The sequence below is a fragment of the Typopeltis vanoorti genome, chromosome 10, assembly GCF_054136105.1.
Source record: "Typopeltis vanoorti isolate ZY-2024b chromosome 10, IOZ_Tvanoo_1.0, whole genome shotgun sequence".
In the NCBI taxonomy this organism is placed as follows: domain Eukaryota; kingdom Metazoa; phylum Arthropoda; class Arachnida; order Uropygi; family Thelyphonidae; genus Typopeltis; species Typopeltis vanoorti.
In genome coordinates, this window is record NC_143558.1 from 61055157 (window position 1) to 61080014 (window position 24858).

Consider the following 24858-nt stretch of genomic DNA (forward strand, 5'->3'; position numbering starts at 1 on the left):
ATAAAGAAAAAACATGATTGTTATCTGATGCCTATGCGATCAACAGCCACAACATGCTGGCTCGGACGTTGCCCTGATCAACAAGGTCTGCGATACCAATCAAGCTATCGGGGTTGGATCGAAAAGTAGGATAGCAAAAGGAAACAGAAATTGAAACTAACAGAACTATTATCAGTAGGAACATGCAATGTATGGACACTTTGGATGTCAGGAAAACTAGAATTACTTTGCGAGGAAATGAAGAGATATCGGTGTGATATACTAGGACTGGCGGAGATGCAATGGACATCATCAGGAGAGATAAATTGGATGCGAAGCCATATGGTCAGGCATGACATGAAGCAGGAGTTTGTTTCCTTCTTAACAAAAGAGCTAGAGAGGCACTGTTAGGCTACAAACCAGTCAATGAATGAATCATAGCAGCAGGATTTCACGCAAAGCCATTTAATATATCAATAGTCCAGATATAGGCATCCATATCTGACAGCACAGATGAGGATATTGATTTATTTTACAAAGATCTGACAGAGACGATAGAAACAATTCCAAAGCAAGGTGTACTAATTATCGAAGGAGATTGGAATGTCAAAGTCAGAATAGATAATGAAACTATCTTGGAAATTGGTTGGGAAAGAGTCATGGGAAAATATGGTTTCAGAGAAAGAAATGAATGAGGTGAAAAAATGTTAGAATTTGCTGTGGACCACCAGATGATGATCTGTAACATTCCAGCAAAAGGATTGTAGAAAATGGATGTGGCAATCAAAGGATGGGAAAACCAAGAACATGATTGATGTGATTAAAAGAAGATGGATAGCATCAATACAGCAGTGTCAAACTTTTCAAAGAGCAGATATAGACTTGGATCATATTTTAGTGATTGCAAACATCAAGTTGGATTAAAAAGAAAATATAAACCCCATCATCAGAAACGAAGAGATACAGCAAGAATAAGTGAAGCAGAAATAGGAAGAAGGTACACAACAGTGTTAGAGGAGAAACTTAAAAGTGTGGACAAAGAAAAAAATTCGAATTGAAGAGTGAAAGGAGTAATTAAGATGCAGTTGAAGAAACAGTATCAGAAGAAGAAGAGAAGATCAAGAAGAAATGGATTAGACAAGAAACATTGAAGTTAGTACAGGAGAAAAGAATGTTGAAGATAAGAAGGGATACATCAGAACAAATAGAGGAGCAATATAGAAGAAAGTGTAATGAAGTGAAAAAGCAGTCAGAATGGATAAGATGAAATGGTTAGAAGCCCATTGCAATAATATAGAACACCATAGTGGTGTTCTATATTATTGCAATGGGCTTCTAACCATTTCATCAAAATGATTAGAACCATTAACCACCTCACCGGCTGTTATGGATCAAATATGCATCCTCATATGCTTCGTATCCATCATATATTTCAATGTAATATCAATGGTATTATAATTTTAATATGCACTTCGCATCTATGATAACTTTGACGTCTATAGACGTCTTGCCCGGTAGTGTGGTTAATAGAAGATGGCAACCAAAACAGACCACGCTTAAAGATGAAAAAGACAAAGTATTGATGAAGAAAGATAAAATTGTACAGTGATGGACAAGATACTGTAGTGAGTTATGAAGAAAAACTAGATTTAGATAGTGTTGGGAAACTGACTGAAGAAATGAAGCAGATATCACCACCAAGTAATGAGTTTGATGTATACATTTTAAGAGGAGAGGTAGAAAAAGCAATAGGATGGCTAAAACGACAGTACTGGAAAAATGATTAAATATGATGGCGAAATTTTGGTTACAGAAATGCACCAACTATGTAATATGATCTGGAAAGAAGGGAAAATGCCAGCGGAGTGGGTGAAATCGATATTAGTGACATTATACAAGAAAGGAAATAAACTAGAATGTAAAAATTATAGAACAATTGCCTTGACAAGTCACCTTGGTAAAGTGATGATGATGATATTGATAAAAAGATTGAGAACACGATTAGAAGCACACCTTGCAGACGAGCAAGCAGGATTTAGGAAAGATATAACTATAATTCAACAGATTTTGACAATGTGGTCAATTTCAGAGAAAGCTAGGAGAAAAAACATAAACATATATATACTTGCTTTGTTGATTTTCAGTGACATTAGCAGTATTAAAATCCTATGGAATTGATAGAAAACTAATAGCTATATTACAAGATGTTTATTAAAATGCAGTTGTAGCAGTTAGAATAGGTGATGGTTTGGGGAAATTGTTTAGAACAAGCAGAGGTACTAGACAAGGGGACCCAATATCACCATGCATTTTCATTGCACATTGAGAAAGAGCAATGGATAAAATGAAGGAAGATGCAAAAGGAATATCAGTGCATGAAATGAGAATTAACAATCTGAGATTGTTATTATTGAAGAAGATGAAAGAGAACTACAAAAAACACTGAAACTGTTAAATGAGGAAGGGAAGAGATTTTGACTTGTTATGAACTTGTGAAAAAAATGAAAACAATGGTATTTGGTGAGAAGAACATGAAACAAAAGATACAAGTGGATGGAATTGATATAGAAAATGTAGAACAATTCACATATTTGGGAAGTAAAACGATGTATGATTTGGACTGTAAAAAAGAAATAAAGATCAGGATTGCAAAGGGAAGAACAAATCTGAAGGGCATGAATAACATCTGGAAAAGTAAAGTGATCAGCCTGCAAACAAAACTAAGAGTACTGGAAACAGTGTACTGTATGGATCTGAAACGTGTATAATAAATGAGGAATCAAGTAAAAGAATTTTGGTATTTGAAAGAACTTGTTATAGGAAGATTCTAAGAATAGGATGGGTACACAAAATCACAGATGAAGAGCTCTAAACACAACCAAAAGAGAATCTAATGTATCCAAAACAGAAGCTGCAATTTTTGGATACATCTGTAGAATGAGTGAGGACCTGAAGATAAAGACATTTATGGTATTATGGATGGTGTAAACAGAAGAGGTAGCCCATACAGAGAATGGATAGACGACATAAAGGACTGGTGTGGAATTGGTGTACAGAAACTGCGACACTGTGCACTGAACAAAGAAAGGTGGAAGAAGATAGTGAAGGACGCATCGGACACCAATGGGCAGTGAGTCCATGGTTCGTGATGATGATGATGATGAAAGCAAAAAGACGTGGAATGCTAATACTTCCTATTACTATATTATTATTATTATTATTATTATTATTATTATTACGGGCAACTCCAGGGAGTCATTAGACTCATCGAGGGAGGCCCCAAATCATATTCATCACAACTATTCGACATTCATACAGTATCTATCATACCTCGCCTTAAACTCATTCACTGTCACAGCATCCACCACAGACTCAGGGAGCGCATTCCACTCATTCACTACTCTAAAAGTAAAGAACCCAGCTCTAACACCTTTACTAACCACACTTTTGCCCAGTTTCCATGGATGTCCCCTAGTCCTCCCACAACCAGCCCTGTTCTCAAAAATATCTTCTGAATTAATTTTATAGAAACCCTTCAGTAATTTGAATGTCTCAATCATATCTCCCCTCCTCCGCCTATCAACCAATTTTTGCAACCCACAAATCCTCAACCTGTTCTCATACGGTTCATTCCACAGACCTGCTATCATCTTGGTCACTCGCCTCTGGATCCTCTCCACCTCCTCCCCATCAAGAAGAAACCTAGGTGACCAAATCTGAGCACAGTAGTCGAGATGAGGTCTTATCAAGGCTCGATACAGAGGAACAATAACCTGCTTGTCTCTGCTTGTCAACGTATTCTTCAGCAACCAAGTGATTTGATGAGCTGATTTGGCCACTTTTGCAATGTGTCCCCTAAATTTCAATTCCTTATCCACCAACACTCCTAAATCTCGTGCCTCATCAATTTCCTGGAGCACGGTTCCACCAATGCAGTAAACTGCCTCCCATCTTTTCACCCCAAAATGCATAACCTTACATTTTGCCACATTAAATTGACATCCATTCTCCCTAGCCCAGACCTCCAATCTATCCAAATCATCCTGCAAAATTTTGACGTCATCTGCATTCACTATTGCCCTACCCAACTTCGCATCATCAGCAAACAAATGAACTGTTCCTCTCAGATCCTTTCCTATATCATTTATGAACAAATTAAACAGCAGTGGTCCAAGAACAGATCCTTGTGGTACACCACTAGTCACAGGCCGTCTTGTGGACTCTACTCCTGAGTAAACCACTCTCTGATATCTCTCCGTCAACCACCCTCCTATCCATCTCACCAACCCTATGTCCATTCCCATATGCTGCAATTTACTGATTAGAATTCCATGTGGTATCCTGTCAAAGGCCTTAGCAAGGTCCAGCAGAATCACTGTAAACCCATTACCCTTATCCAGTTCAGCCGTCACTGTGTTATAATACGTGAGCAAGTTACTGAGGCATGACCTACCCTTCACAAAACCATGCTGTCCCCGATACAGTATCCCATTTTCTTCTATCCAATCTTGTATTTTCCTCTTGACTATTTTCTCTAAGACCTTGCTAATGATTCCTGTTATGCTGATTGGCCGGTAATTTTCAACAGCAGCCTTGGAACTACCTTTGTGCAGTGGAACTATTTTCCCCTCTTTCCACCCCCTTGGGACTGACCCAGTCCTGAGGCTCAAATTAAACATAATGGTCAAGGGCACTGACAATTCTTTGGCCGCTTCACGTACGACACGAGCTGGTATACCATCCAATCCCACAGATGTATTGACATTGAGGTTCTGTAATAGACTAGTTACCTCTACCTCATTCATCACAATTCCAGTATAAGCTGTTGGTTCCTCCATTTCCGCAAAGCCACCACCTGGATGATATACTCTTGCAAAGTGTTCGCTCAGTAATTCCACAACATCGACTGATTCAGTTACCTCCCTACCCTCAGCATTTTTTAAGATCATTCTACCATGAGCATTTTTCCTTTTACTTGCAACATATTGAAAAAACTGTTTGGGATTCTCTTTAGCCTGCATGGCCAATTTCCTTTCGTAATCTGCTTTTGCTTTTCTTACCACCCTTGTTACCATCCTGGCCTGAGCTTTATACTGTTCATGCACCTGATGGTCACCCTTCTCCTTAAATTCCCTCCACAATTGTTTCTTTTTTTGCAGCTCAAGCTTAATAGTGTTATTCATCCATTTAACCCCTACCTGATTTATTATTCGGACTCTTGGTATACAGTCAACCATTGCCTCCTGCAAACAGTTCTTGACCACCTCCCATGCACCATCAACATCCAGCCCTTGCAGTTTTACATGCCATGGCATTGAGCCAAGCACACACCTAAGCTTGTCATACTTACCAGCCCGGTAATTCCACATATACCCTGTCTTAATTGTAAATTCGACTCCTTTAGCCACCTCCCAAGTCATGACCTTATGGTCACTCTCACCAATTGGTGGCAACAAGGTCATGTTCATTACAGCCACATTCTCAGTTGCAATTACTAGGTCCAGCACTCTCTGCCCCCTGGTATTTTCCAATACATGTTGCCGTAGATAGTTGTCCCTTAATAACTGCATAAAATCCAATTCCTTCCTCCCATGTGCCCTCTCCTCTTTCCAGTCAATATTACCATAATTGAAATCACCCATAATAATTACCCTCCTTCCATTCATTTCTTCTATTTGCTTATGCATACTATTCCCACCATCCACTCCATCACCCGGTCTATAGCAGCACCCAATTGTATATTTTGTTCTGCTAGATTGTATCTCACACCAAACAGACTCAAATGTGCTTTTTTCCCCATCCTGCAGTTCAACTTCTATACTCCTTGGCTGAAGCTCATCAGCTATCATCAATAACACTCCTCCCCCCTTTTTATTCACCCTGTCACTCCTGAACACGCTATACCCATCGCATTCAATCCCACTAGCTTTATCATCTTCTGTCAGCCATGTTTCACTAATACCGACAACCTGTGGCCTGGAAGTGCCAACCATGGCCAAAAACTCTTCCTTCTTGTTCCTAATACTCCTGGCATTAGTGTACATGAATCGCAGAAGCCCATTTGTCCCATCCCTACTTTGATTCCTTATACTAATTATCCCATTCTGATTTGTTGTCCGTCGTACTCGCCCGGGCATAATATACTCATTCATACACTTAACTTCCCCCCCTAAAGTCTGCATATCTACTCCCCCCCCTCTTAATAAATCTAGTTTCCCTGAGTCTGTACATCCACTTCCACATCATTCATCAACACTCTTTCAAGTCTCCGTACACCAACTCCATTCAAATGTAACCCATCCATCTTATATAAGTCCTTTCGCCCATCAAACTCATTCCACACATCCACAAACTCCACACCACTCTCCATGCATAACCCACGCATAAAGTCATTGGCAATTATGGCCCTCCTTCTAAACACTTCGCTGTCATACCGCGGTAAGATACTCACCATCCTAACTCTCTCACTCTTCTCTTTTGCTACCTCAAACAACTCCCTCACATCCTCTATCATTTCCATTTTGTCCTCTTTCATATCATTCGTTCCTGCCACTATTATCATCTCTTTCACCCTCTGTTTTTGCAGTCGAATAGATTCGCTGACGTCCTTTATGTTCGCACCCGGCTGGTACGACTTCGTTAAACTCTCAATTATTACGCCTCTTAATAGCGAATCCCCATACAGCACTCGCTCCTTCATTTTATTGACGTTTACGTACATTCTATTATTTGCCGTCACAGACTTCCGCCGGTTATTTGTCGGTACGTTCAACACACATTTTTGCATACGCTCCAGTTGTCGTTTGGCTCTGTGTATCGCGCCATTTAAACGGGCAATTTCGCTACTCGCACTTATCACACCATTTTCGTTATCGATCAAATCATCCATTCCTTCGGTGTTTCTACCTTCATTTACACTTTCAGCGACGCTCTCACACATATCTGGCACTACCACGCAATTCTCTAGTACACCGCCATTTTCTGCATTCTGACTACCGTTAACGATATCAGTCTCGATACACGAAACACGCTTGAAGTCCTCATTCTCTTTACACTTTCTACACATATTAACTCCACTATCACTTTCTAACCAGACTCCTACCGCTCTTCGCAAGGCATACATCTCACAGACAGCACACTGCATAAATTCTTTTACATCAAAACTCTTAAGCAAGCATGGCGACCTGGCCGCCATTTTTTTCTTTATCGGTGCCATGTGTACGCTATCTTTTCTTAAAAATAATAGTTAAAATAACAGAAAACACGCAAAAATTGCACAGACACACCAAGAAACAAAAAGCAAACAATACTACTTAAAATTCTGGTAAAATATCTAATGTTAACACAAAATAATACTGATCTTTTCAGGAGCTCTCGACAAGCCGACGATCTAATCCGTGCGACACCTAGCGACCAAACTTAGCGACCAAATAAGCTTAGGCGTTGCTGGTTATTCATGACTTATTTTTCACGGTATTAACAACACCACAAACACTTTTATCAACAAGGATGTTTTATTAACGCTAATATTTCACACAGGATTAGATGGAGGAAAACGAATGTGCTATTTAGGAGTCGTTATAGATCTGAAAGACTATTTTTTGAGTCAGCAATGGCTTTGAAGAATTCTCCCAACCTTAACAAATATGGTTGCATTAATTTGCCAAAAATTTGGGAGACGGTTATCCTAAGAAAAACTCCTGGATAACTGCTGCCTTTTTTTTTTTTTTTTCCATTAGAGAGCGCCAAAAATAGGACTTTAGATCTTTTGTCTTTCTGCAATTATATTGTTTCACTCACTCACTGTCGCGTTTACATGTGTGTTGTGCTCTGATGATGCCGAGTTGAAAATCAGCGAAATATTAGCGTTAATAAAACATCCTTGTTGATAAAAGTGTTTGTGGTGTTGTTAATACCATGTAAAATAAGTCATGAGTAGTCTGAATAACTAATAATATATATTTGGGCTGCATTTAAAAGTACCGTCACTGCCCAATCCTTATTCTTTTCAAGGTCATCTAATCCAGCTTGTGTACCAAACACTAAAATTCTCTCTTCATCATCTTCACCACTATTGTATAATAATAAAAACTGCTCACCATTTTCTAGAAATTTATACTCATCTGGAATTATATATCCACTTCTTTCAGTTGGGATGAGGGGGGGGGGTGCTTGGCCTTTCTTTTGCCTCCATCTAATATTACGACACAGATTTGCTAAAGACGACATCAGAGATGAAGTGTTGTTATTTAAATTTGATGAAATATCGACAATTAAAGACCGAGCAGAGATTTGTGAACTAGTAGCTGATGATTTTAAGTTTGCCATTTCTTGATAAACCTTTAGATTTCCAGGATTGAGAATGGCGACAGTGATCACCGACTGTCAGTTAGAATGCTTAATTTTAAAGAAATTATTTTCCTCTAACTAGTTGGTTAATAAGGTTACCAGATTGTTAGTTTAAATTATTATGGCGAAAATGTTTACTGTGAATTTTCCTACGCCGAAAATGTTTATGCCAAATTTTCCAGCCACAGGATATAGTATACTAAAATTTGGTATACTAATCTTTATTAATTTTAATAAAGATGTTAAATATTTGAATGTTAAAACATGAAAACTGCAAACTCATTTTGCTGTGCATGTGTGAGCAACTGCATCAAAATCCTTTACCATAATATAGTGATCCACTGTTTACGTACTTGTATGTAAAAAAGACTTGATTTGATTTGCTTCTCAGTATCTTCATGCACATAACATTTAAAGAAGAAACCAAATTATTCAAAACTAGTTTGGGTAGTGATGTTTCCCATAATGCTTAGCAACATTTGCCAGCCTGGTTGCCGAGTGGTTAGGGTACTCACCTTCCAACCAACAGATCTTAGGTTTGAATCCCACAGTGAGTATGGATGTTTGTAACTGTCTTTAGGTGGGAGATGAATTTCATTGCCTGGTATGAGACTCCTCACATATTGGAGGCCTGAAGTGGCTTGAGAAAGTTCTATGTTTAGTCTCTAGAGCAGGGTTTCTGGACTGTGTATAAATAAATAAAAAAAAATATAAAATTGATAAAAATGGCAAAATAAAAAAATAAAAAACATACTTCCTAAAGGAAGTAGACTTTGCATTTTAGGAAACTGGGCAGTTTGATGTGAAGTAATCTGCTTCCACATAAAAGTAGTATAGTCATGAAAATATTTCATGTGCAAACATTCTTTGGTCACACTTGAATAAAAGATTAAAACAAAAATATAATATGTCTAATATAATATATCAAAATGCAGCACCATAAAGTTACTTTAAATAAACTCATGGCACCACTTGAGAGTGACAGTGCTAATTTTACAGGGGGTACAAGAAACAGGTGGGATGCTCAGGGTGGTAGCTGTATTTGTGTCTTTGCTCTTCATAATGGTTTCATCATAGTATGTGAGTGAAACTGCCTCATTAGATTCACAATGTTACATTATGTATTGTCTTGATTCTTTTGCTTAGTGTTTTACTCAGTACTGCTACTAAATATAAGACATTTTTTTTTCAAACTGGGTTATGGAACAATACGGATGAGATTTGTATTCAGCACATACAATACAGTTATGTTAAAATCACCTACTTGTGCCTAAAGTCAAATATCAGTGTTCTATATTGTAATTTATGTATAAAATGAAGTGGCTTAATTATAAAAATTATTTTATAGTTACTCCTCATACAAGGTGTCGACTCAAATTACTGAAATTGGAAAGAATAAAGGATTATTTATTAATGGAAGAAGAATTTCTTAGAAATCAAGAGAGACTTAAGCCACAAGAAGAAAAGCATGAAGTAAGATCTAACTTATTTTATCTTTCCTAAATTATTTCCTCTTGCATGGACCGAATGTAATTTTCCAACTTATATATTTGGTTTGACATCCACTTGCAATCTTTCCCACTATACAGGATACCTTTTCATGTTGGAGAGGACCTCTCATTGATACCCTTTATTCTTTTCTCTATTTTTCTTGCACTGTTTTTACTCTATCTTCCAGACCACCATCACTAGGATCTAACACCCTACTACTGTGTTTGTTGTGATGTGACCCATGGACATTTGGAAAGTATCATCCTGGTAGTCTTGCATTACAATGGCCCCTGTTTTGGCAAGACAAAAAAATCTCTTTGAGCATGAATCCTTCACTAAAAATTTTCCAGGGGACCTCACAAAACCCCTTACCTAGTACAGATATTGATAACAAATAAGAAACAAGACATATTACTTGCATGTATATGTACCAGTGTTTCTTATCATCTGTGCAACAAGTGAAAAGCTAATTCTTCTTTATTCAAAAGGATTTTAGAAGTATTGGCAGAATCTCCCAAAAGAGTTTAAAAGAAAAAAGGAAAATCGTGTTCCAGTGATATTCTTGTTGACATCACATCAGCAGCACTCCCTGGTAGGCACAGGTTTTTACCGGCCTGGTTGGTCGAGTGGTTAGTGTATACCCACTCTCCAACCAACAGGCTGCAGGTTCGAATCCCGCTGTTGACATGGATGTTTGTGATTGTCTTTAGGTGGAAGATGAATGTCATCGCCTGGTGTGAGACCACAGCCCTACTTATTGGAGGCCTGAAGTGGCTTGAAAAAGTTCCATGATTGGTCTCTACATCAGGGTTTCCAGACTATGTAAAATATATATGAAAAATACAAACAAATTTTATATATATATAAAAATCGATAAAAATAAAATCCTTAGTCCACCCACGGTACATATTATAGGTTTACAAAATACCTTCCGTGGATGGGAGCAACATTAAAATATATATATATATATATATATATTAAAAAAAAAAAAAAATCAGAAAAATTGCTCTCAAGTAACGTGTGTGTGGGGGAGAAGATACCAATTATGGTAACATCTTGTAAAAAATATTCAACTGTTCTAAAGATGTATCAAAATGGGTTGGTTGATGTTTGATGAGGAGATAGTTCAGAATTAGCATCAAGCATTGACAGTGTGAGGTGCATCCTGATATGTAGAGATTATTGTGTATTTCCAACTAGGAATATCATCCTTACTTTTGACACATCCAAACCTCCAACTTTGGTAAAAGCAGTATATTTTAACTGTCTTCTTATGCTCTACACCCCTAATTCTCTAAGATGCTTTAAATCTTAGAAGTAAAGTATGTTCAAACTTCCTCTTCGTAGTAGCTCTATTGTTTGTGCTCACTGTGTTAGTAAAGAGCATGATAATAAATTTTTCTATGTAAAGAAAAATGTCAGCTGTGAGGGAGACCACCCAGCTTACTCCTAGCATGTCAAATGTGGAAGGATGAAAATGAGATACAGATGATACATTGAACAAAATATTTTATATCAGGAGGCAGAGAGGAAGCTAGTAACCATTCCCTAGTGAAATCCTCTTACGCTGAAAAGATGGCAGTTAAGAAAATATCAAAAGCAACTGTTTCTCTCCTTCCATCCAATTCAGCATATCTGAACTTTATGATTGTGGGTGCTTCTTTTTTGGAGCACATTAATTGCACTACCTGGTACAGTGTCACTCTTGAAACTACTTTTAAAATGATCCTGTTTACTGAGAATTCTTGTCAAGAAAATTATGGCAAGGGCATCACTCAGCCTCCACATGGGGGGGGAAAAAAAAGGATACTTCTGAATCCACTGGATGTAAATTAAACACAAGAAATGACCCCGATATATGTCAGATCATGTATTCAACATTTTTCTAGAGTAAGAGATGGAAATTTCCCATCCAGCCCTCACTCCTTAGAAAATCTAAGTCTACTAAGTCTCCTGAAATATGAATATCTAGTTTCAGTTTGTTTGCTTTTTTCATGAAAAAAAAAAAGCTTACAACACACCCTGAAGATATGGTGTATTAAATTACCTCTAGAATCTAGGTTTTAGGGACATCTTGTATTTGTTAAAAACTATTTAGGCAAGTAAATATTGATCAACCTGGATGATTCACAATAAGACAAATGATTTAATAAGAAATCTTTGTAACTGGCCCAAAGAGGTCAAAGAACTAATTACTTCAAAACATCCAGTTATTCCATGTATTTATGGTTAAGGACAGACCAAAAAAATAAATAGATAAACATTCAGGGCAGACATTCCACTTAGATCCATAGTGGATGCAAGATATTTGCTAACGTATTATCTATGTAAATATCTATCCAACCAACCAGCACCACATGTAGTAAAAAATTATCTTATTTAGAAAGAAACCCTAGGATTTCATAAAAAAAAAATCAAACTAATCCCACAGACATCCTGGCTACTTTGGACATTAAAAGCTTATTAAGATTGTTTCTTCCATGAGAAGAAATAATCTCAATTTTAGAAGACATTTTCCCTCCTGATACTGTTCATACTTTTAAACATTGCTTAGAGAACGCTTTCTTCATATTCCAAGGCTGCTATTTTTAATAATCTGAAGGCTTAGCAATGGGTACAGTACAGCAATTTCTCCAAACCTACACATGGAAAAGTTTGAACAATCAGCTACTGAAAAATACCATACTGAACCAAGATCATGGTTGAGATATGTGTACGATATTGTCATCATTTGGTCATGCTCAGAAGAATCTTTCCATAACTTTTATTGACTTCCTTAATGGTTTAAATCATAAAATCCTGTTTATGTCAGAAATAGAAAAAGATCAATTTCCTTCTTGGATGTTTTCATCTCAAGTGAAATATACAATTTTTTTTTTTTTTGTATATTTCAAAAGTAAGTTCATAGCAATCTTACTTTTGAAATATGGCAATCCCTTGATCAGGGCGCCTAATGCGTTCTTTAAAACAGGCGCACTAATCAAATACAACATATGGGAAAATATATAATTCGTTCCTCAAATTTCTTTTTTGACCCTTAATTTTTTTTATAAAAGAATTAAGGTATGTCTCAGGGCCTAGTTAAAGGAAAACCATGAAGTTGAAAGACAATAAAACATATTCAGAATATAAATTTAATTATTCTGCTTCTTAACAAAGAATTGAGCTAACATAGTTTGGCAAGCGTTTTGTTTCTTTTTTTCATACAACCGACGGTATGGCCCTATTGCCTCTTCTACTCTTCTGCAAATTTTTCTGCTGCTCTCTTCATCAGGGTCAGTCTTTAAGTATTGCTGCTTAAAAACTTCGATTATACGAAAAATATTTTCAAATTGTTTCTGTGAAATCTCTTTTGGTTGACTATCAGTGGTTAAAATTTCTTCGTATTCTTCGGGATCTTCCTGCTGTGCATCTAAATTTAGCAGGTCCGAATCACTCAACTCTTCAGAATGAGATTTAATTAACTCTTGGATATTATCATTGAGGAGGAGAAAGAAATGAAGGACATACGAATTGGTCGGCAACACGCGAAAATTATGTGCTTTATACATAAAATTTCTCAACTGTTATACAAGCAGAATAGTTACCATTTAAAAATTACAATGATCCTAAAAGAGAAGTTAATTTTCCGACATGTAATAATAAACAACTCATCCCAGAAAACGGATTGATTACCCTATTATCGGAATGGATTCTCCTTTTTGTGACATGCGCAGAAGTGTCAAAGGGTCTCGAATCTGTGGGCGTACTATAGCAGACGACATAAATTTTGGCGGTAAAAATTTGGAGAACACTATACATAATGTACGTGGAAGTAGTGCAGCATGCCATTAAAAATAACTGTAAAATGTTTTAAATCGTTAACTAAATTAATTCATTCTGGTGAGTGATTTTTTAAAATAGTTAGACATAAAAGTGTATAGATAGAAAAATTTTAAAATCTGTAACATTTATTTTTAAGATGTATATAGGCACACTAATCGAATTTGGGTATCGAAAAAAAATGACACACTCATCGAGGGATTACTGTATACAAAAAAAAAAAAAAAAAAGAAAAAAGTTTCATACATGTCAATACTCTGCATGCCAGTTCCCACCACCACCTGACACAAAAACGGGATATCATCAACAAATTAAAAGAAAGAAAGAGAGAGAGAGAGAGCCATTTTGTTATCAAGGAAATAACTTACTTTAAAGACATTCTTAAAAAAAATATCGGTCTCCAAGACTACAACAACCAGATGACTACTAAGGCATGGTTTCTTTTACCTTTTATCAAAAATGTCACGGACAGGATAATAAAAGTCCTACAAGAACATAACTTAAAAGTTGCCTTTAAACATTTACAAAAAGTCTCTACCATGTTTAGATTGCTAAAACAACCACATCAATCTATGAAGTTACTAGGAATTTATAAAATCTGCTGCGATTATGGTGTTTGTTACATTGGAACAGACAGGACATTCTGGAGAAATCCATCTAAAAGAACATGTCAGAGATGTGGAGAAAAAATAAGCATATAATTCTGGATTGGCATTTAACACCAATAAACACCAAGTTAATTGGCAAATCACAGAAATATCATGCACAGAATTTAATACTTCATCATCATCATCAAATTCCTGACATGTACCCTCAAGGGGTGTATAGGATATGATAGTGTTAAGTCCCTTTCTATCTTATGGTTTTGTTTGTCATACAAATTGCCTTCGTCTATATTCTTCTAACTTCTACTTTCAAGACATCACCAAAATTTCTACTAATATCTGAGTTATTGTTCCCCGTAGTATCCCTAGTATTTGTATTTTAACTGCGCCCTTTGGGATATTTAGTTTAAGATATTTTATACATAAACAGAGAAAAGGAACTCAAATATCTGAAAGTGTAACTATTGCAGTCGTGACACTATTTCTTGTTACTCAACATTAATTCCTTAAACTTCCCGTTTCTTAACATTAATTCCCCGCGTGATTAGGCTCGAATGTTTCTAAGCGGTGCATTGGATTAGCAATATCAGACAACTTTTTTTATCATTAAACAAAAGGTTTATTATTTCTCTAAACATGGTACATATCAAAATACTCAACTAAATTACTTACACACTAAAATTAGCTTAATACAAGTAGTTGGGCTATGATTCGACAAAAGTTACTACAATCATGCCGCCACAAAATTTCATACAAAACATGAATTCACTTAACATGGACAAATTAGATCACCACACATTATTAGATTATTCAACTTCAAGTACACTAACAAAATCATTAACTACTCTAGCACATACTTATGACAATTCCGATTCTCTACACATCACACTAGGCATTCAAATTTCTCAGGCTACTTGATTACTCAATTCACACTAATCAAACTCAATATTAACAAAACCATTTACTTCATTAACACACAACTATGTCATTAACTTTCCTTTTACAATGTAGTAGGCACTCAAGATTCTTAGGATAATTAATTATTCACAAATTATCAACACTAGCTAGCTTACTTTTAACACTCTCTATCAAATTCTAAAGTCCTATTATAATTTCTCCCTAATCACTTTAACAGTTCCGTATTATGACAATGGTACCTATCACAAACAACTTCTAGTTAACATAAGACAAAATTCACAATATCTTTCTTTAGCTTCACTTACGGGCCTTTACCTTCTACTGAACGAACTTGCTTGCATAACTTCTTGCAATTCAGGGCTATATAAACATCTGCGCCGTCGGCTGTACTATCCGAAACGAGGACATCGATATCTTTACAGTTTCCTATGACTCTATGGCATATTTCGCTTTCTACATAGGAGTACGGGAATAGCTTTCCTGCTCACCTTCGATTCCTTGTTGTGGCATGAGGATATAAGCCATATCTCTCCACTCAGGAACACCGTGAAATCCACTAGAAAACCAAACTAAAACCACCGCGACTATCCAAACGTTTCCTCTCCTCTGGCAAAAGGCAAAAAGGCCTCAAGCCTCCTTGACTATCTAAACGTCTCCCCAAAACCCAAAAGAGCCGACTCTTCGAAAGCCACGAAGGGGGGGGGGTTACCAACCCTTTTATAGCTGCTCCCCTAACGGCGCCCATTCTTACTTCTTTTTCCACCTCCTACTTGTTTTCCGTCTGTCTACCAATTGGGTAGCATTTGGCTGCCATACATCATTTTGATCGGCAACTCGTAACGAAGTTTCTATCTGGGTATAGGCCCTAAGCGATATTCCGTTATTTCTCTTGTTAGCCTCTATCTTAACCCCCTTTTAAACCTTTTCTCAGAATTCTACTTAATGCTTAATCTGTAGCCTATTACATAGCGTATTTCATGACTCATTCTTTTATACTTATGCACTTAACTCTTTCATTCTTAATTGCATTGCTATATTAATTCTTAGTTAGCTACTTATTTAATACAAATTCCTTGTTTAGTCATAATACACCTTAATACATTCTTTTCTTTTGTTATCTTAACTAAACAATAGACCTTTACATTTTACTCAATTTATACTGGATGCAAGAATATTTTATTAACTAAATTATCCTTTTTATGCAGGGGTTTTTATTTATGTTATTTATTTTTCATGTTACACCATGATAACTGAGAATACTATATTCTCAAGATATCAGGTGTAACAATATAGCTAATTTAGTGTTCCGACTAATTTCTCTTTTATTCCATATGAATTTATTCAATTGACTTCCTACCATAATATCTTTGTTGATTCTGTTGTCTATTTCCATGTTTAATTTACCATCTTTACTAAAAATCATGCCTAAGTAGCTGAAATGTTTTACTTGTTCCACAGGTTCTCTGTTCACAACGCAGTTGACATTTTCAACGATTCTGCCTATTTTCATTGTCTTTCTCATTTTATTGCTGACCTTCATACCATATCTATTACAACAGTTATTCAATTTATTTGGGGGAATCTTGCAGACTTCTAGTGGATTTATTTAGAAGTATAACATCGTCTGCATAAAGCAGAAAGCTGACATTAACATCTCCAATTTTGATATCATGTATAATACCACTTTCCTTCATAATGTGATTCATATAGATAATATATAACAGAGGGGATAATGTACATCCTTGTCTCACACCAGATTTAACATTAAACCATCTATCTTCCTGTACTTCCTTTAATTCTAACTGCTGACTTACAACTCAAATAAAGACTAAGTATTGCTTGATATAATGCCCCATTGACACCATATAACTGTAGCATATTGAATAGCTTCTTTCATGGCACTTTGTCATAAGACTTTTCCAAATCAAACAAAACTTAAATATAGATCGTGGTTATATTCCCATGATTTCTCAACTATTTGCTGTAAAGTGAAGATCTGATCCTGACAGCCTCTATTTGGCCTGAATCCAGCTTGTTCTTCACCAAGCTTTTCTTCTAAAATTTTTCTCAACCGTTTCTCAAGTATACTTGCCTAAATCTTATGAGGAACACTCAGTAGGGAAATACCTCTGTAAATCTCACATTCAGTTTTATTTCCCTTTTTATATATGGATACTACAAGAGGTCTACTCCAATCATCGGGAATTCGTCTCGCTGTCCAGTCGTTCTGAACTATTCAGTGCAGCCACTGTACTTCAGTATTTCTTGAATATCATCTACTCCTGCTGCCGTCCACATTTCAAGCCTTTGATGGCTTTTTCTACTTCAAGTATGGATATGTATTCCTGACTGTATGCTTGTTTTTTTTTTTACCAGTGTGCTATCACTTCTTGCGTCATTTAGCAATTTTTCGAAGTAATTATTCCATACTTAAAGGATATCTTTTTCTCCCGTTTTCATATAACCTTTATCATCTCTAACTCCTTATACAGCACTCTTACCTCCATTTCTAAGCTTTCTCAACAACCTCCAGAATATTTTGCCGCCTTCTTGATATTTATTTTCTATGTTGTTGCCAAATTCTTCCCATGACTTTTGTTTATCTAGTTTTACACAGTGTTTAGCTTTTACAATTGTCTCTGTATTCTCTAAGAGCACAAGTTGACTTATTTGCCAGGAACTTTTGATATGCTTTCTTCTTTTCCTTCACTGCCTCTTTAACTTCCTGTGTCCACCATGGAGTTCTGAGTTTTCTATCCTTGCACACAACCTCACCACATGCCTCTCTGGCTGAATCAATCAGAGTTTTTTTCAAGGCTTGCCACTGAATCTCCAAGGTTTGGTTCCTGTTCTCAAACTCTTCATTTTTTCTTCAATAATCTTTGCTTATTTTAGTCTACAGTTCACATCTGAAAGCTGCTCAACTTTTATTCGCTTTAAAACTTTCTTACATGTTATTCTTTTCAATATGAAATTCAATTTTATCCTGCTCAAGACTAAATAGTGATCACTTCCAATTTCAAATCCTCTGGTGTCCTGCACCAGGGAGAAAACATCACTATCAACAATAACATAATCAATGAGACTTTTCTTATTTCTTGCCTTTTCTCTCCATGTGAATTTGTGCACATTTTTATGTTGGAACATGGTGTTAGTAATAACCAGTCTATGTCCTTAGCAGAAATCCAACAGATATTTGCCATTATTATTAGCTTTGCTCTTTTCTCCAAATTTTCCCAAAATATTTTTGTATGTCTAACAATCATTTCCTACTCTGCTATTTAGATCCCCAACAAGTACCACCAACTTTTCATTTTTCATTGTCAGTTGCTTTCTCTAAAGCCTCAAAAAATTCCTCCACTTCCCTTAGTAGAACCTTCTGTGGGATCATAGGCACAAAAAAGTCTCATTGTCCAGTTCCCCATTCTGATATTTGCCCACATCACTCTACTTGAGACTGCCTGCCATTCAAGAAGATTAGCCCCGTATTTAGTTTTGAATACTATGGCTACTCCTTCTTTTCCTTGATTGTCATTGCCTAAATATAACATTTTGTATTTATTGCTCAGAAAGATCTCACCATTTTTTGTCTTTTTTGTTTCAGCCACCCCTATTATGTTGATCTGGTACTTATTTAATTCCTCAGCTAGCTCCATTTCTTTGCCATTCAGGCTTTATATGTTGATAGTACCGATCTTTAACTCTGGTGATGTTAAGTTGGGGTGTGTTTTCAGATTTGTTCCAGTAGCTGACTTTTTGCTGTTCTCCCTGGTTCCCTGGTGAAAACAATGGGATGGCCTTGCGACACCCCAGCTGGCATGAAATTTTGTCATGTTGTACCATCATTTTTGTATTTTGGTTTAAGCCAATAAGAATACAATTTGGTTAGCTAAATCCCAAATTGCCTGCCCATCCTCTTTCGTTCAGTATCCAGGTAGATGCCCAACAGGGTGCACCATGAGAAAGTGAGGATTAGACATTAAGTCAGAAGCCTGGTCAGTTCTCCTCATTCCTTTAAAGGCTATATGGAGGTGTCCTCTCAGTTGTACAGCTTGACCCGTAAGCACTGCAAAATTTAATACTTATGTGTGCATATTTAAAGATACTAATGAGATGATTACAATGTCTGACCTAGTGTAATAAAAACCAAGGTCTGATATTAAATCACCTCTGGGTTGCATACACAAAGAGATCTATGTATTGATGAATTAGGATGTGAGACAAAATATGTTATATCCTATCTCAATGATCCATGTTTGTGATATATTTCGTTCCTATATTCGATGTCTCATGTTGAATGAATTAAAAAAAAAAAACTTATTTAGCAATCTCCATGTTAATACCTCTTTATATTTGCATTGTTATATCAATTTTGAAATATGGTTATTATCTGTTATGTGGTTATACCGACCACTCCCCATATAGGTTATATGGTGAGTGGTCGGTGTAATTTAGCGCTCGTGTAAAATTGGTGATTTTTGGTGTTTTTTTGTGTGTGTTTCCTTAGAAAATTGGTTTTATAGTATATTAGAACGATTTTCGTGTTTTTAGAGTATTTTGTGTGTCTTTATAACATATTTTATTGGGGCTGTCGCCGCTAGAGGGATTCGTAGTGTGTAGTGTTCGTGAAAGCTCCGGATAAGATAAGTATTATTTTCAGTTATCGTTGATAAATTTATTTAGTATTGTGTAGTTTTGTTTGCCTTGCGTCTCTTAATGCATCTTTTTGTATGTTTTTGGTGTGTTACAATTTATAATTTGATAAAATACGTTGTAAGTATGGCTCCAGTATGAAGGAAAATGGCAGCCAGTAATGATGGTTCACCAACTTTATCAAAGAACGGTAGTATAAAAGAGATGATTCAGTGTACTAGCTGCGAAATGTACGCTTTGCGGAGTGCGGTCGGAGTGTGGTTAGATGATAATAAAGGAGTGAATGTGTGTAGAAAATGTAGGGAGAATGAGAAATTGAAGAGTATTTCGGATTGTGAGTATGATATTTTTGTCAAACTTCAGAATGAAGAAAATAGGGATATGACAAGAAACGGCGAGGTTGTACCAGAGAATTGTGAGAGTGTGAATGTAGAAAGTGTGAATGATAGTATTAATGGTTTTTCTGAGAATAAAAAAGATGAGATAGACGCAATGAGTGAGATCGCGTTGTTGAATGGTGCGATACAAAGGGCAAAACAGCAGCTAGAGCGTATGAGCAAAAGTCGACTGAATGAACCAGCCAATAATAAAAAGTATGACAGGAAAAATAGGCGTATGAGTGTGAACATGAACAAAATGAAGGATAGAGTGCTGTATGGAGACTCGTTAGTACGAGGTGTGATAGTAGAGGATTTGACAAAATTGTACCAACCTGGTGCGACCATAAATGTAACTGAGTCTATAAGAGAACAAAAGGAAAGGGTGAAAGAAATGATTGTTGTGGCAGGTACGAATGATTTGAAAGGAGACAAAATGGAAATGATAGAAGACCTGAATGAATTGTTTGAGGTAGCAAAAGAAAAGATTGAGAGAGTTAGAATGATTAGTCTTTTGCCACGATATGATGAAATGTTTAAAAGGAGGGCCATAATTGCGAATGACTTTATGCGTGGGTTATGTATGACGAGTGGTGTGGAATTTGTGGACGTGTGGAGTGAGTTCGATGGGCGAAAGGATCTATATAAGATGGATGGCTTGCATTTGAATGGTTACAGTGTAAGAAGACTTGAGAAAGTGTTGCTGAATGTGGTGGATGTGCAAATTCAGGGAAACTAGATTTATTAAGGGGGGGGGAGTAGATATACAGTCCTTAGGGAGGCAGTTGAATGTAAGAATGAATATAATATGCCTGAGCAAATAAGGACAACAAATCAGAGTGGGATAGTTAATATAAGGCATGAAGGTAGGGTTGGGGCTAATGGGGGTCGTAAATTCATGTACACTAATGCTAGGAGTATTAGGAACAAGAAGGAAGAGTTTTTAGCCATGGTTGGCACTTCCAGACCACAGGTTATTGGTATTAGTGAAACATGGCTGACTGTAGATGATATAGCTAGTGGGATTGAATGTGATGGGTATAGTGTGTTCAGGAATGACAGGGAGAATAAAATGGGGGGAGGAGTATTGTTGATGATAGCTGATGAGCTGCAGCCAAGGAGAATAGAAGTTGAATTGCAGGATAGAGAAAAGAGCACATTTGAAGCCATTTGGTGTGAGATTGTGGCTAGCAGAACTAAATATACAATTGGGTGCTGCTATAGACCAGGTGATGGAAAAGATGGTGGTGACAGTATGCACAAGTAAATAGAAAAATGCATGGAAGGAGGGTGATTATTTTGGGAGATTTCAACTATGGTCGCATTGATTGGAGTGAGGAGAGGACACATGGGAGGAAGGAATTGGATTTTATGCGGTTATTAAGGGATAACTATCTGCGACAGCATGTAATGGAAAATACTAGGGGTCAGAGAGTGCTTGACCTAGTAATTACATCTGAGGATTTGGCTGTAACAAATATGACCACATTGCCACCAATCGGTGAGAGTGATCATAGGGGCTTGACCTGGGAGGTGGCTAAAGGTGTAGAATTTTCAATTAAGACAGGGTACGTGTGGAATTATCGGGCTGGAAAGTATGACAAGCTTAGGAGTTTGATTGGTTCAGTGCCATGGCATGTACAGCTGCAAGGACTAGAAGTCAATAGTGCATGGGAGGTAGTTAAGAAGTGTTTGCATGAAGCAATGGTTGACTGTATACCTAGAGTCCGAATAATAAATCAACTAGGGGTTAAATGGATGAATAACACCATTAAGCTTGAGCTGCAAAAAAAGAAACAACTATGGACGGAATTTAAGGAGAAAGGTGACCGGCATGCACACGAATGGTATAAAGCGCAGGCCAGAAGGGTAACGAGTGAGGTAAGAAAAGCAAAAATGGATTACGAAAGAACATTGACATGCAGGCTAAAGAGAATCCTAAACTGTTATTTTAGATATGTAGCAAGTAAAAGGAAAAATGTACATGGCAGAATGATTTTAAAGAATGCCGATGGTAGGGAGGTAACTGAATCAGTTGATGTAGTTGAGTTACTGAGTGAGAACTTTGCAAGAATATATCATCCAGGTGGTGACATTGCAGAAACGAATGTACCAGTAGATTATACGGGAATTGTGGTGAATGAAGTGGAGGTGAGTAGTCTATTGCATAACCTCAATGTCAATACATCTGTGTGATTGGATGGTATACCAGCTCGTGTTGTACGAGAAGCAGCTAAAGAATTGTCAGTACCCTTGACCATTTTGTTTAATTTGAGTCTCGGGTCTGGGTTAGTCCCGAGGGGGTGGAAAGAGGGGAAAATAGTTCCACTGCATAAAGGTGGTTTCAAGACTGCTGTTGTAAATTACCGACCGATTAGCATATCAGGAATCATTGTCAAGGTCTCAGAGAAATTAGTCAAGAAAAGAATACAGGATTGGATAGATGAAAATGGGATATTGTATGGGTGACAACATGGTTTTGTGAAGAGTAGATCATGCCTCAGTAACTTGCTCACGTTTTATAACACAGTGACGGCTGAACTGGATAGGGGTAATGGGTTTACAGTAATACTATTGGACCTTGCCAGGGCTTTTGATAGGATACCACATAGAACCCTAATCAGTAAACTGCAGCAGATGGGGGATAGATGTAGGGTTGGTGAGATGGATAGGAGGGTGGTTGAAGGAGAGATACCAGAAAGTGGTTTATTCAGGAGTGGAGTCTAAAAGACGGCTTGTGACTAGTGGAGTGCCACAGGGCTCTGTTCTTGGGCCACTGCTTTTCAATTTGTTCATCAATGATATAGGAAAGGATTTGAGAGGAAGTGTTTACTTGTTTGATGATGATGCAAAGTTGGGTAGAGCAATTATGAGTGCACAGGATGTCAAAATTTTACAGAATGGTTTGGATAGTTTGGAGGACTGGGCTAGGAAAAATGGATGTCAATTTAATGTGCCAAAGTGTAAGGTTATGCAGTTTGGAGTGAAAAGAATAGCAGCAGTATATCGCATTGGTGGAACCGTACTCCAGGAGATTGATGAGGCCAGGGATTTGGGAGTGTTGATAGATAGGGAATTGAAGTCTAGGGGGCACATTGCAAAAGTAACTAAAACAGCTCACCAAATCACTTGGTTACTGAAAAATACTTTAACAAGCAGACAAACAAGTTATTGTTCCTCTATATCGAGCCCTGATAAGACCCCATCTGGACTACTGTGCCCAGTTATGGGCACCAGGGTTTCTTCGTGATGGGGAGGAAGTGGAGAGGATCCAGAGACGAGTGACCAAGATGATAGCAGGTTTGTGGAATGAACCTTATGAGAATAGGTTGAAGATTTGTGGGTTGCAGAAATTGGTCGATAGGCGAAGGAGGGGTGATATGATTGAGACATTCAAATTACTGAAGGGTTTCTATAAGATTGATCCAGAAGATATTTTTGAAAATATGACTGGTGGTGGTGGGAAGTCTAGGGGCCATGAATGGAAGCTGGGCAAGAGCGTGGTTGATAGGGGTGTTAGAGCTAGGTTTTTTACTTGGAGAGTAGTGAATCAGTGGAATAAGCTTCCAGAGTGGATGCTACGACCGTGAATGAGTTCAAGGCAAGGTATGATAGATACTGTGTGAATGTCGAATAGTTGTTCTTGACATGATGTTAGGGCCTCCCTCGATGAGTCTGTCAACTCCTTGGAGTTGCCCGGAACAATAATAATCATAATAATAATAATCTGATTACTCAGATAATAATTATATTTCAAAATTGATATAACCTCCATGTTTTCAGGACCCATAAAAATAAAGTGGACTAATGTTTTTTCCCTATTATCAGAAGTTTAGTATTACACCTTATACTGCTCTTTGGCCATTAGGTATGCATTTGAAAGAGATTATACAAGTTATTGGCATGGATGCTGACAACATAGCATGCATTGAACATGATAGTATTCCTCCTTGACAGCTTTGCATTCCTTGATGCATCCTTGCACTCTTCCAGTTAAGGTATTGCATGTTTCATCATTACTCTGCCTGCAGCTATTTCATGTGCACAAAACAGGTCACTGTGATTTCTTACTTGTCAGTATCAGCAGTTTGAAATCAGAACCTTCTGTTGGTTTTGCTGTGAATTTCCTGACCAGTTCATCAAATGATATTTCACTTGAATGCAATATTTATTCTGGTAAGCTCCATGCCATATGCAGCTTGTGCTTATACACATGAAAGGAAACTGTGTCCAAAAATGTGCTTGGGCCATTGTTGTTTGATTTGTATATAAATGATATAGGAAATGGCTCAAAGGGAGACATTCAGTTGTTTGCTGACGATGCAAAGTTGTGTAGCGCAATAAAAAATCAAGCTGATAGTGAAAGTTTGTAGGATGATTTAAATAAGCTGGTAAAATGGGCAAAAGATAATGGATGTCAGTTCAATGTGGAAAAGTGTAAAGTCATGCATTTTGGGATTAAAAGATTAGCAGCTGTGTACTACATTGATGTAAAGGTACTCCAAGAGATTGATGAGGCTAGGGACTTAGGGGTGTTGGTAGATAGGGAGATGAAGTTCAGAGGACACATTGCTAAGGTGTCCAAGATTGCACGTAGGATTACTTAGTTGTTGAGGAACACACTGACATCCAGAGATAAAGAGGTTATTATTCCCCTTTATAAA

The 24858-nt window shown here is 37.1% G+C and overlaps 1 protein-coding gene across 2 annotated transcripts in view; it reads left to right on the top strand.

Moving 5' to 3' along the window:
- The window catches only part of Rpt2 (26S proteasome regulatory subunit Rpt2), a 201932-nt gene that overhangs the window by 62228 nt on the left and 114846 nt on the right, over nucleotides 1–24858 (top strand). For both annotated transcript variants that reach the window (XM_090399687.1, XM_090399686.1), the window contains exon 4: nucleotides 9677–9801. In XM_090399687.1, the coding sequence (XP_090255813.1) occupies nucleotides 9677–9801 (125 nt within the window). The remainder of the gene's footprint in view (nucleotides 1–9676; nucleotides 9802–24858) is intronic.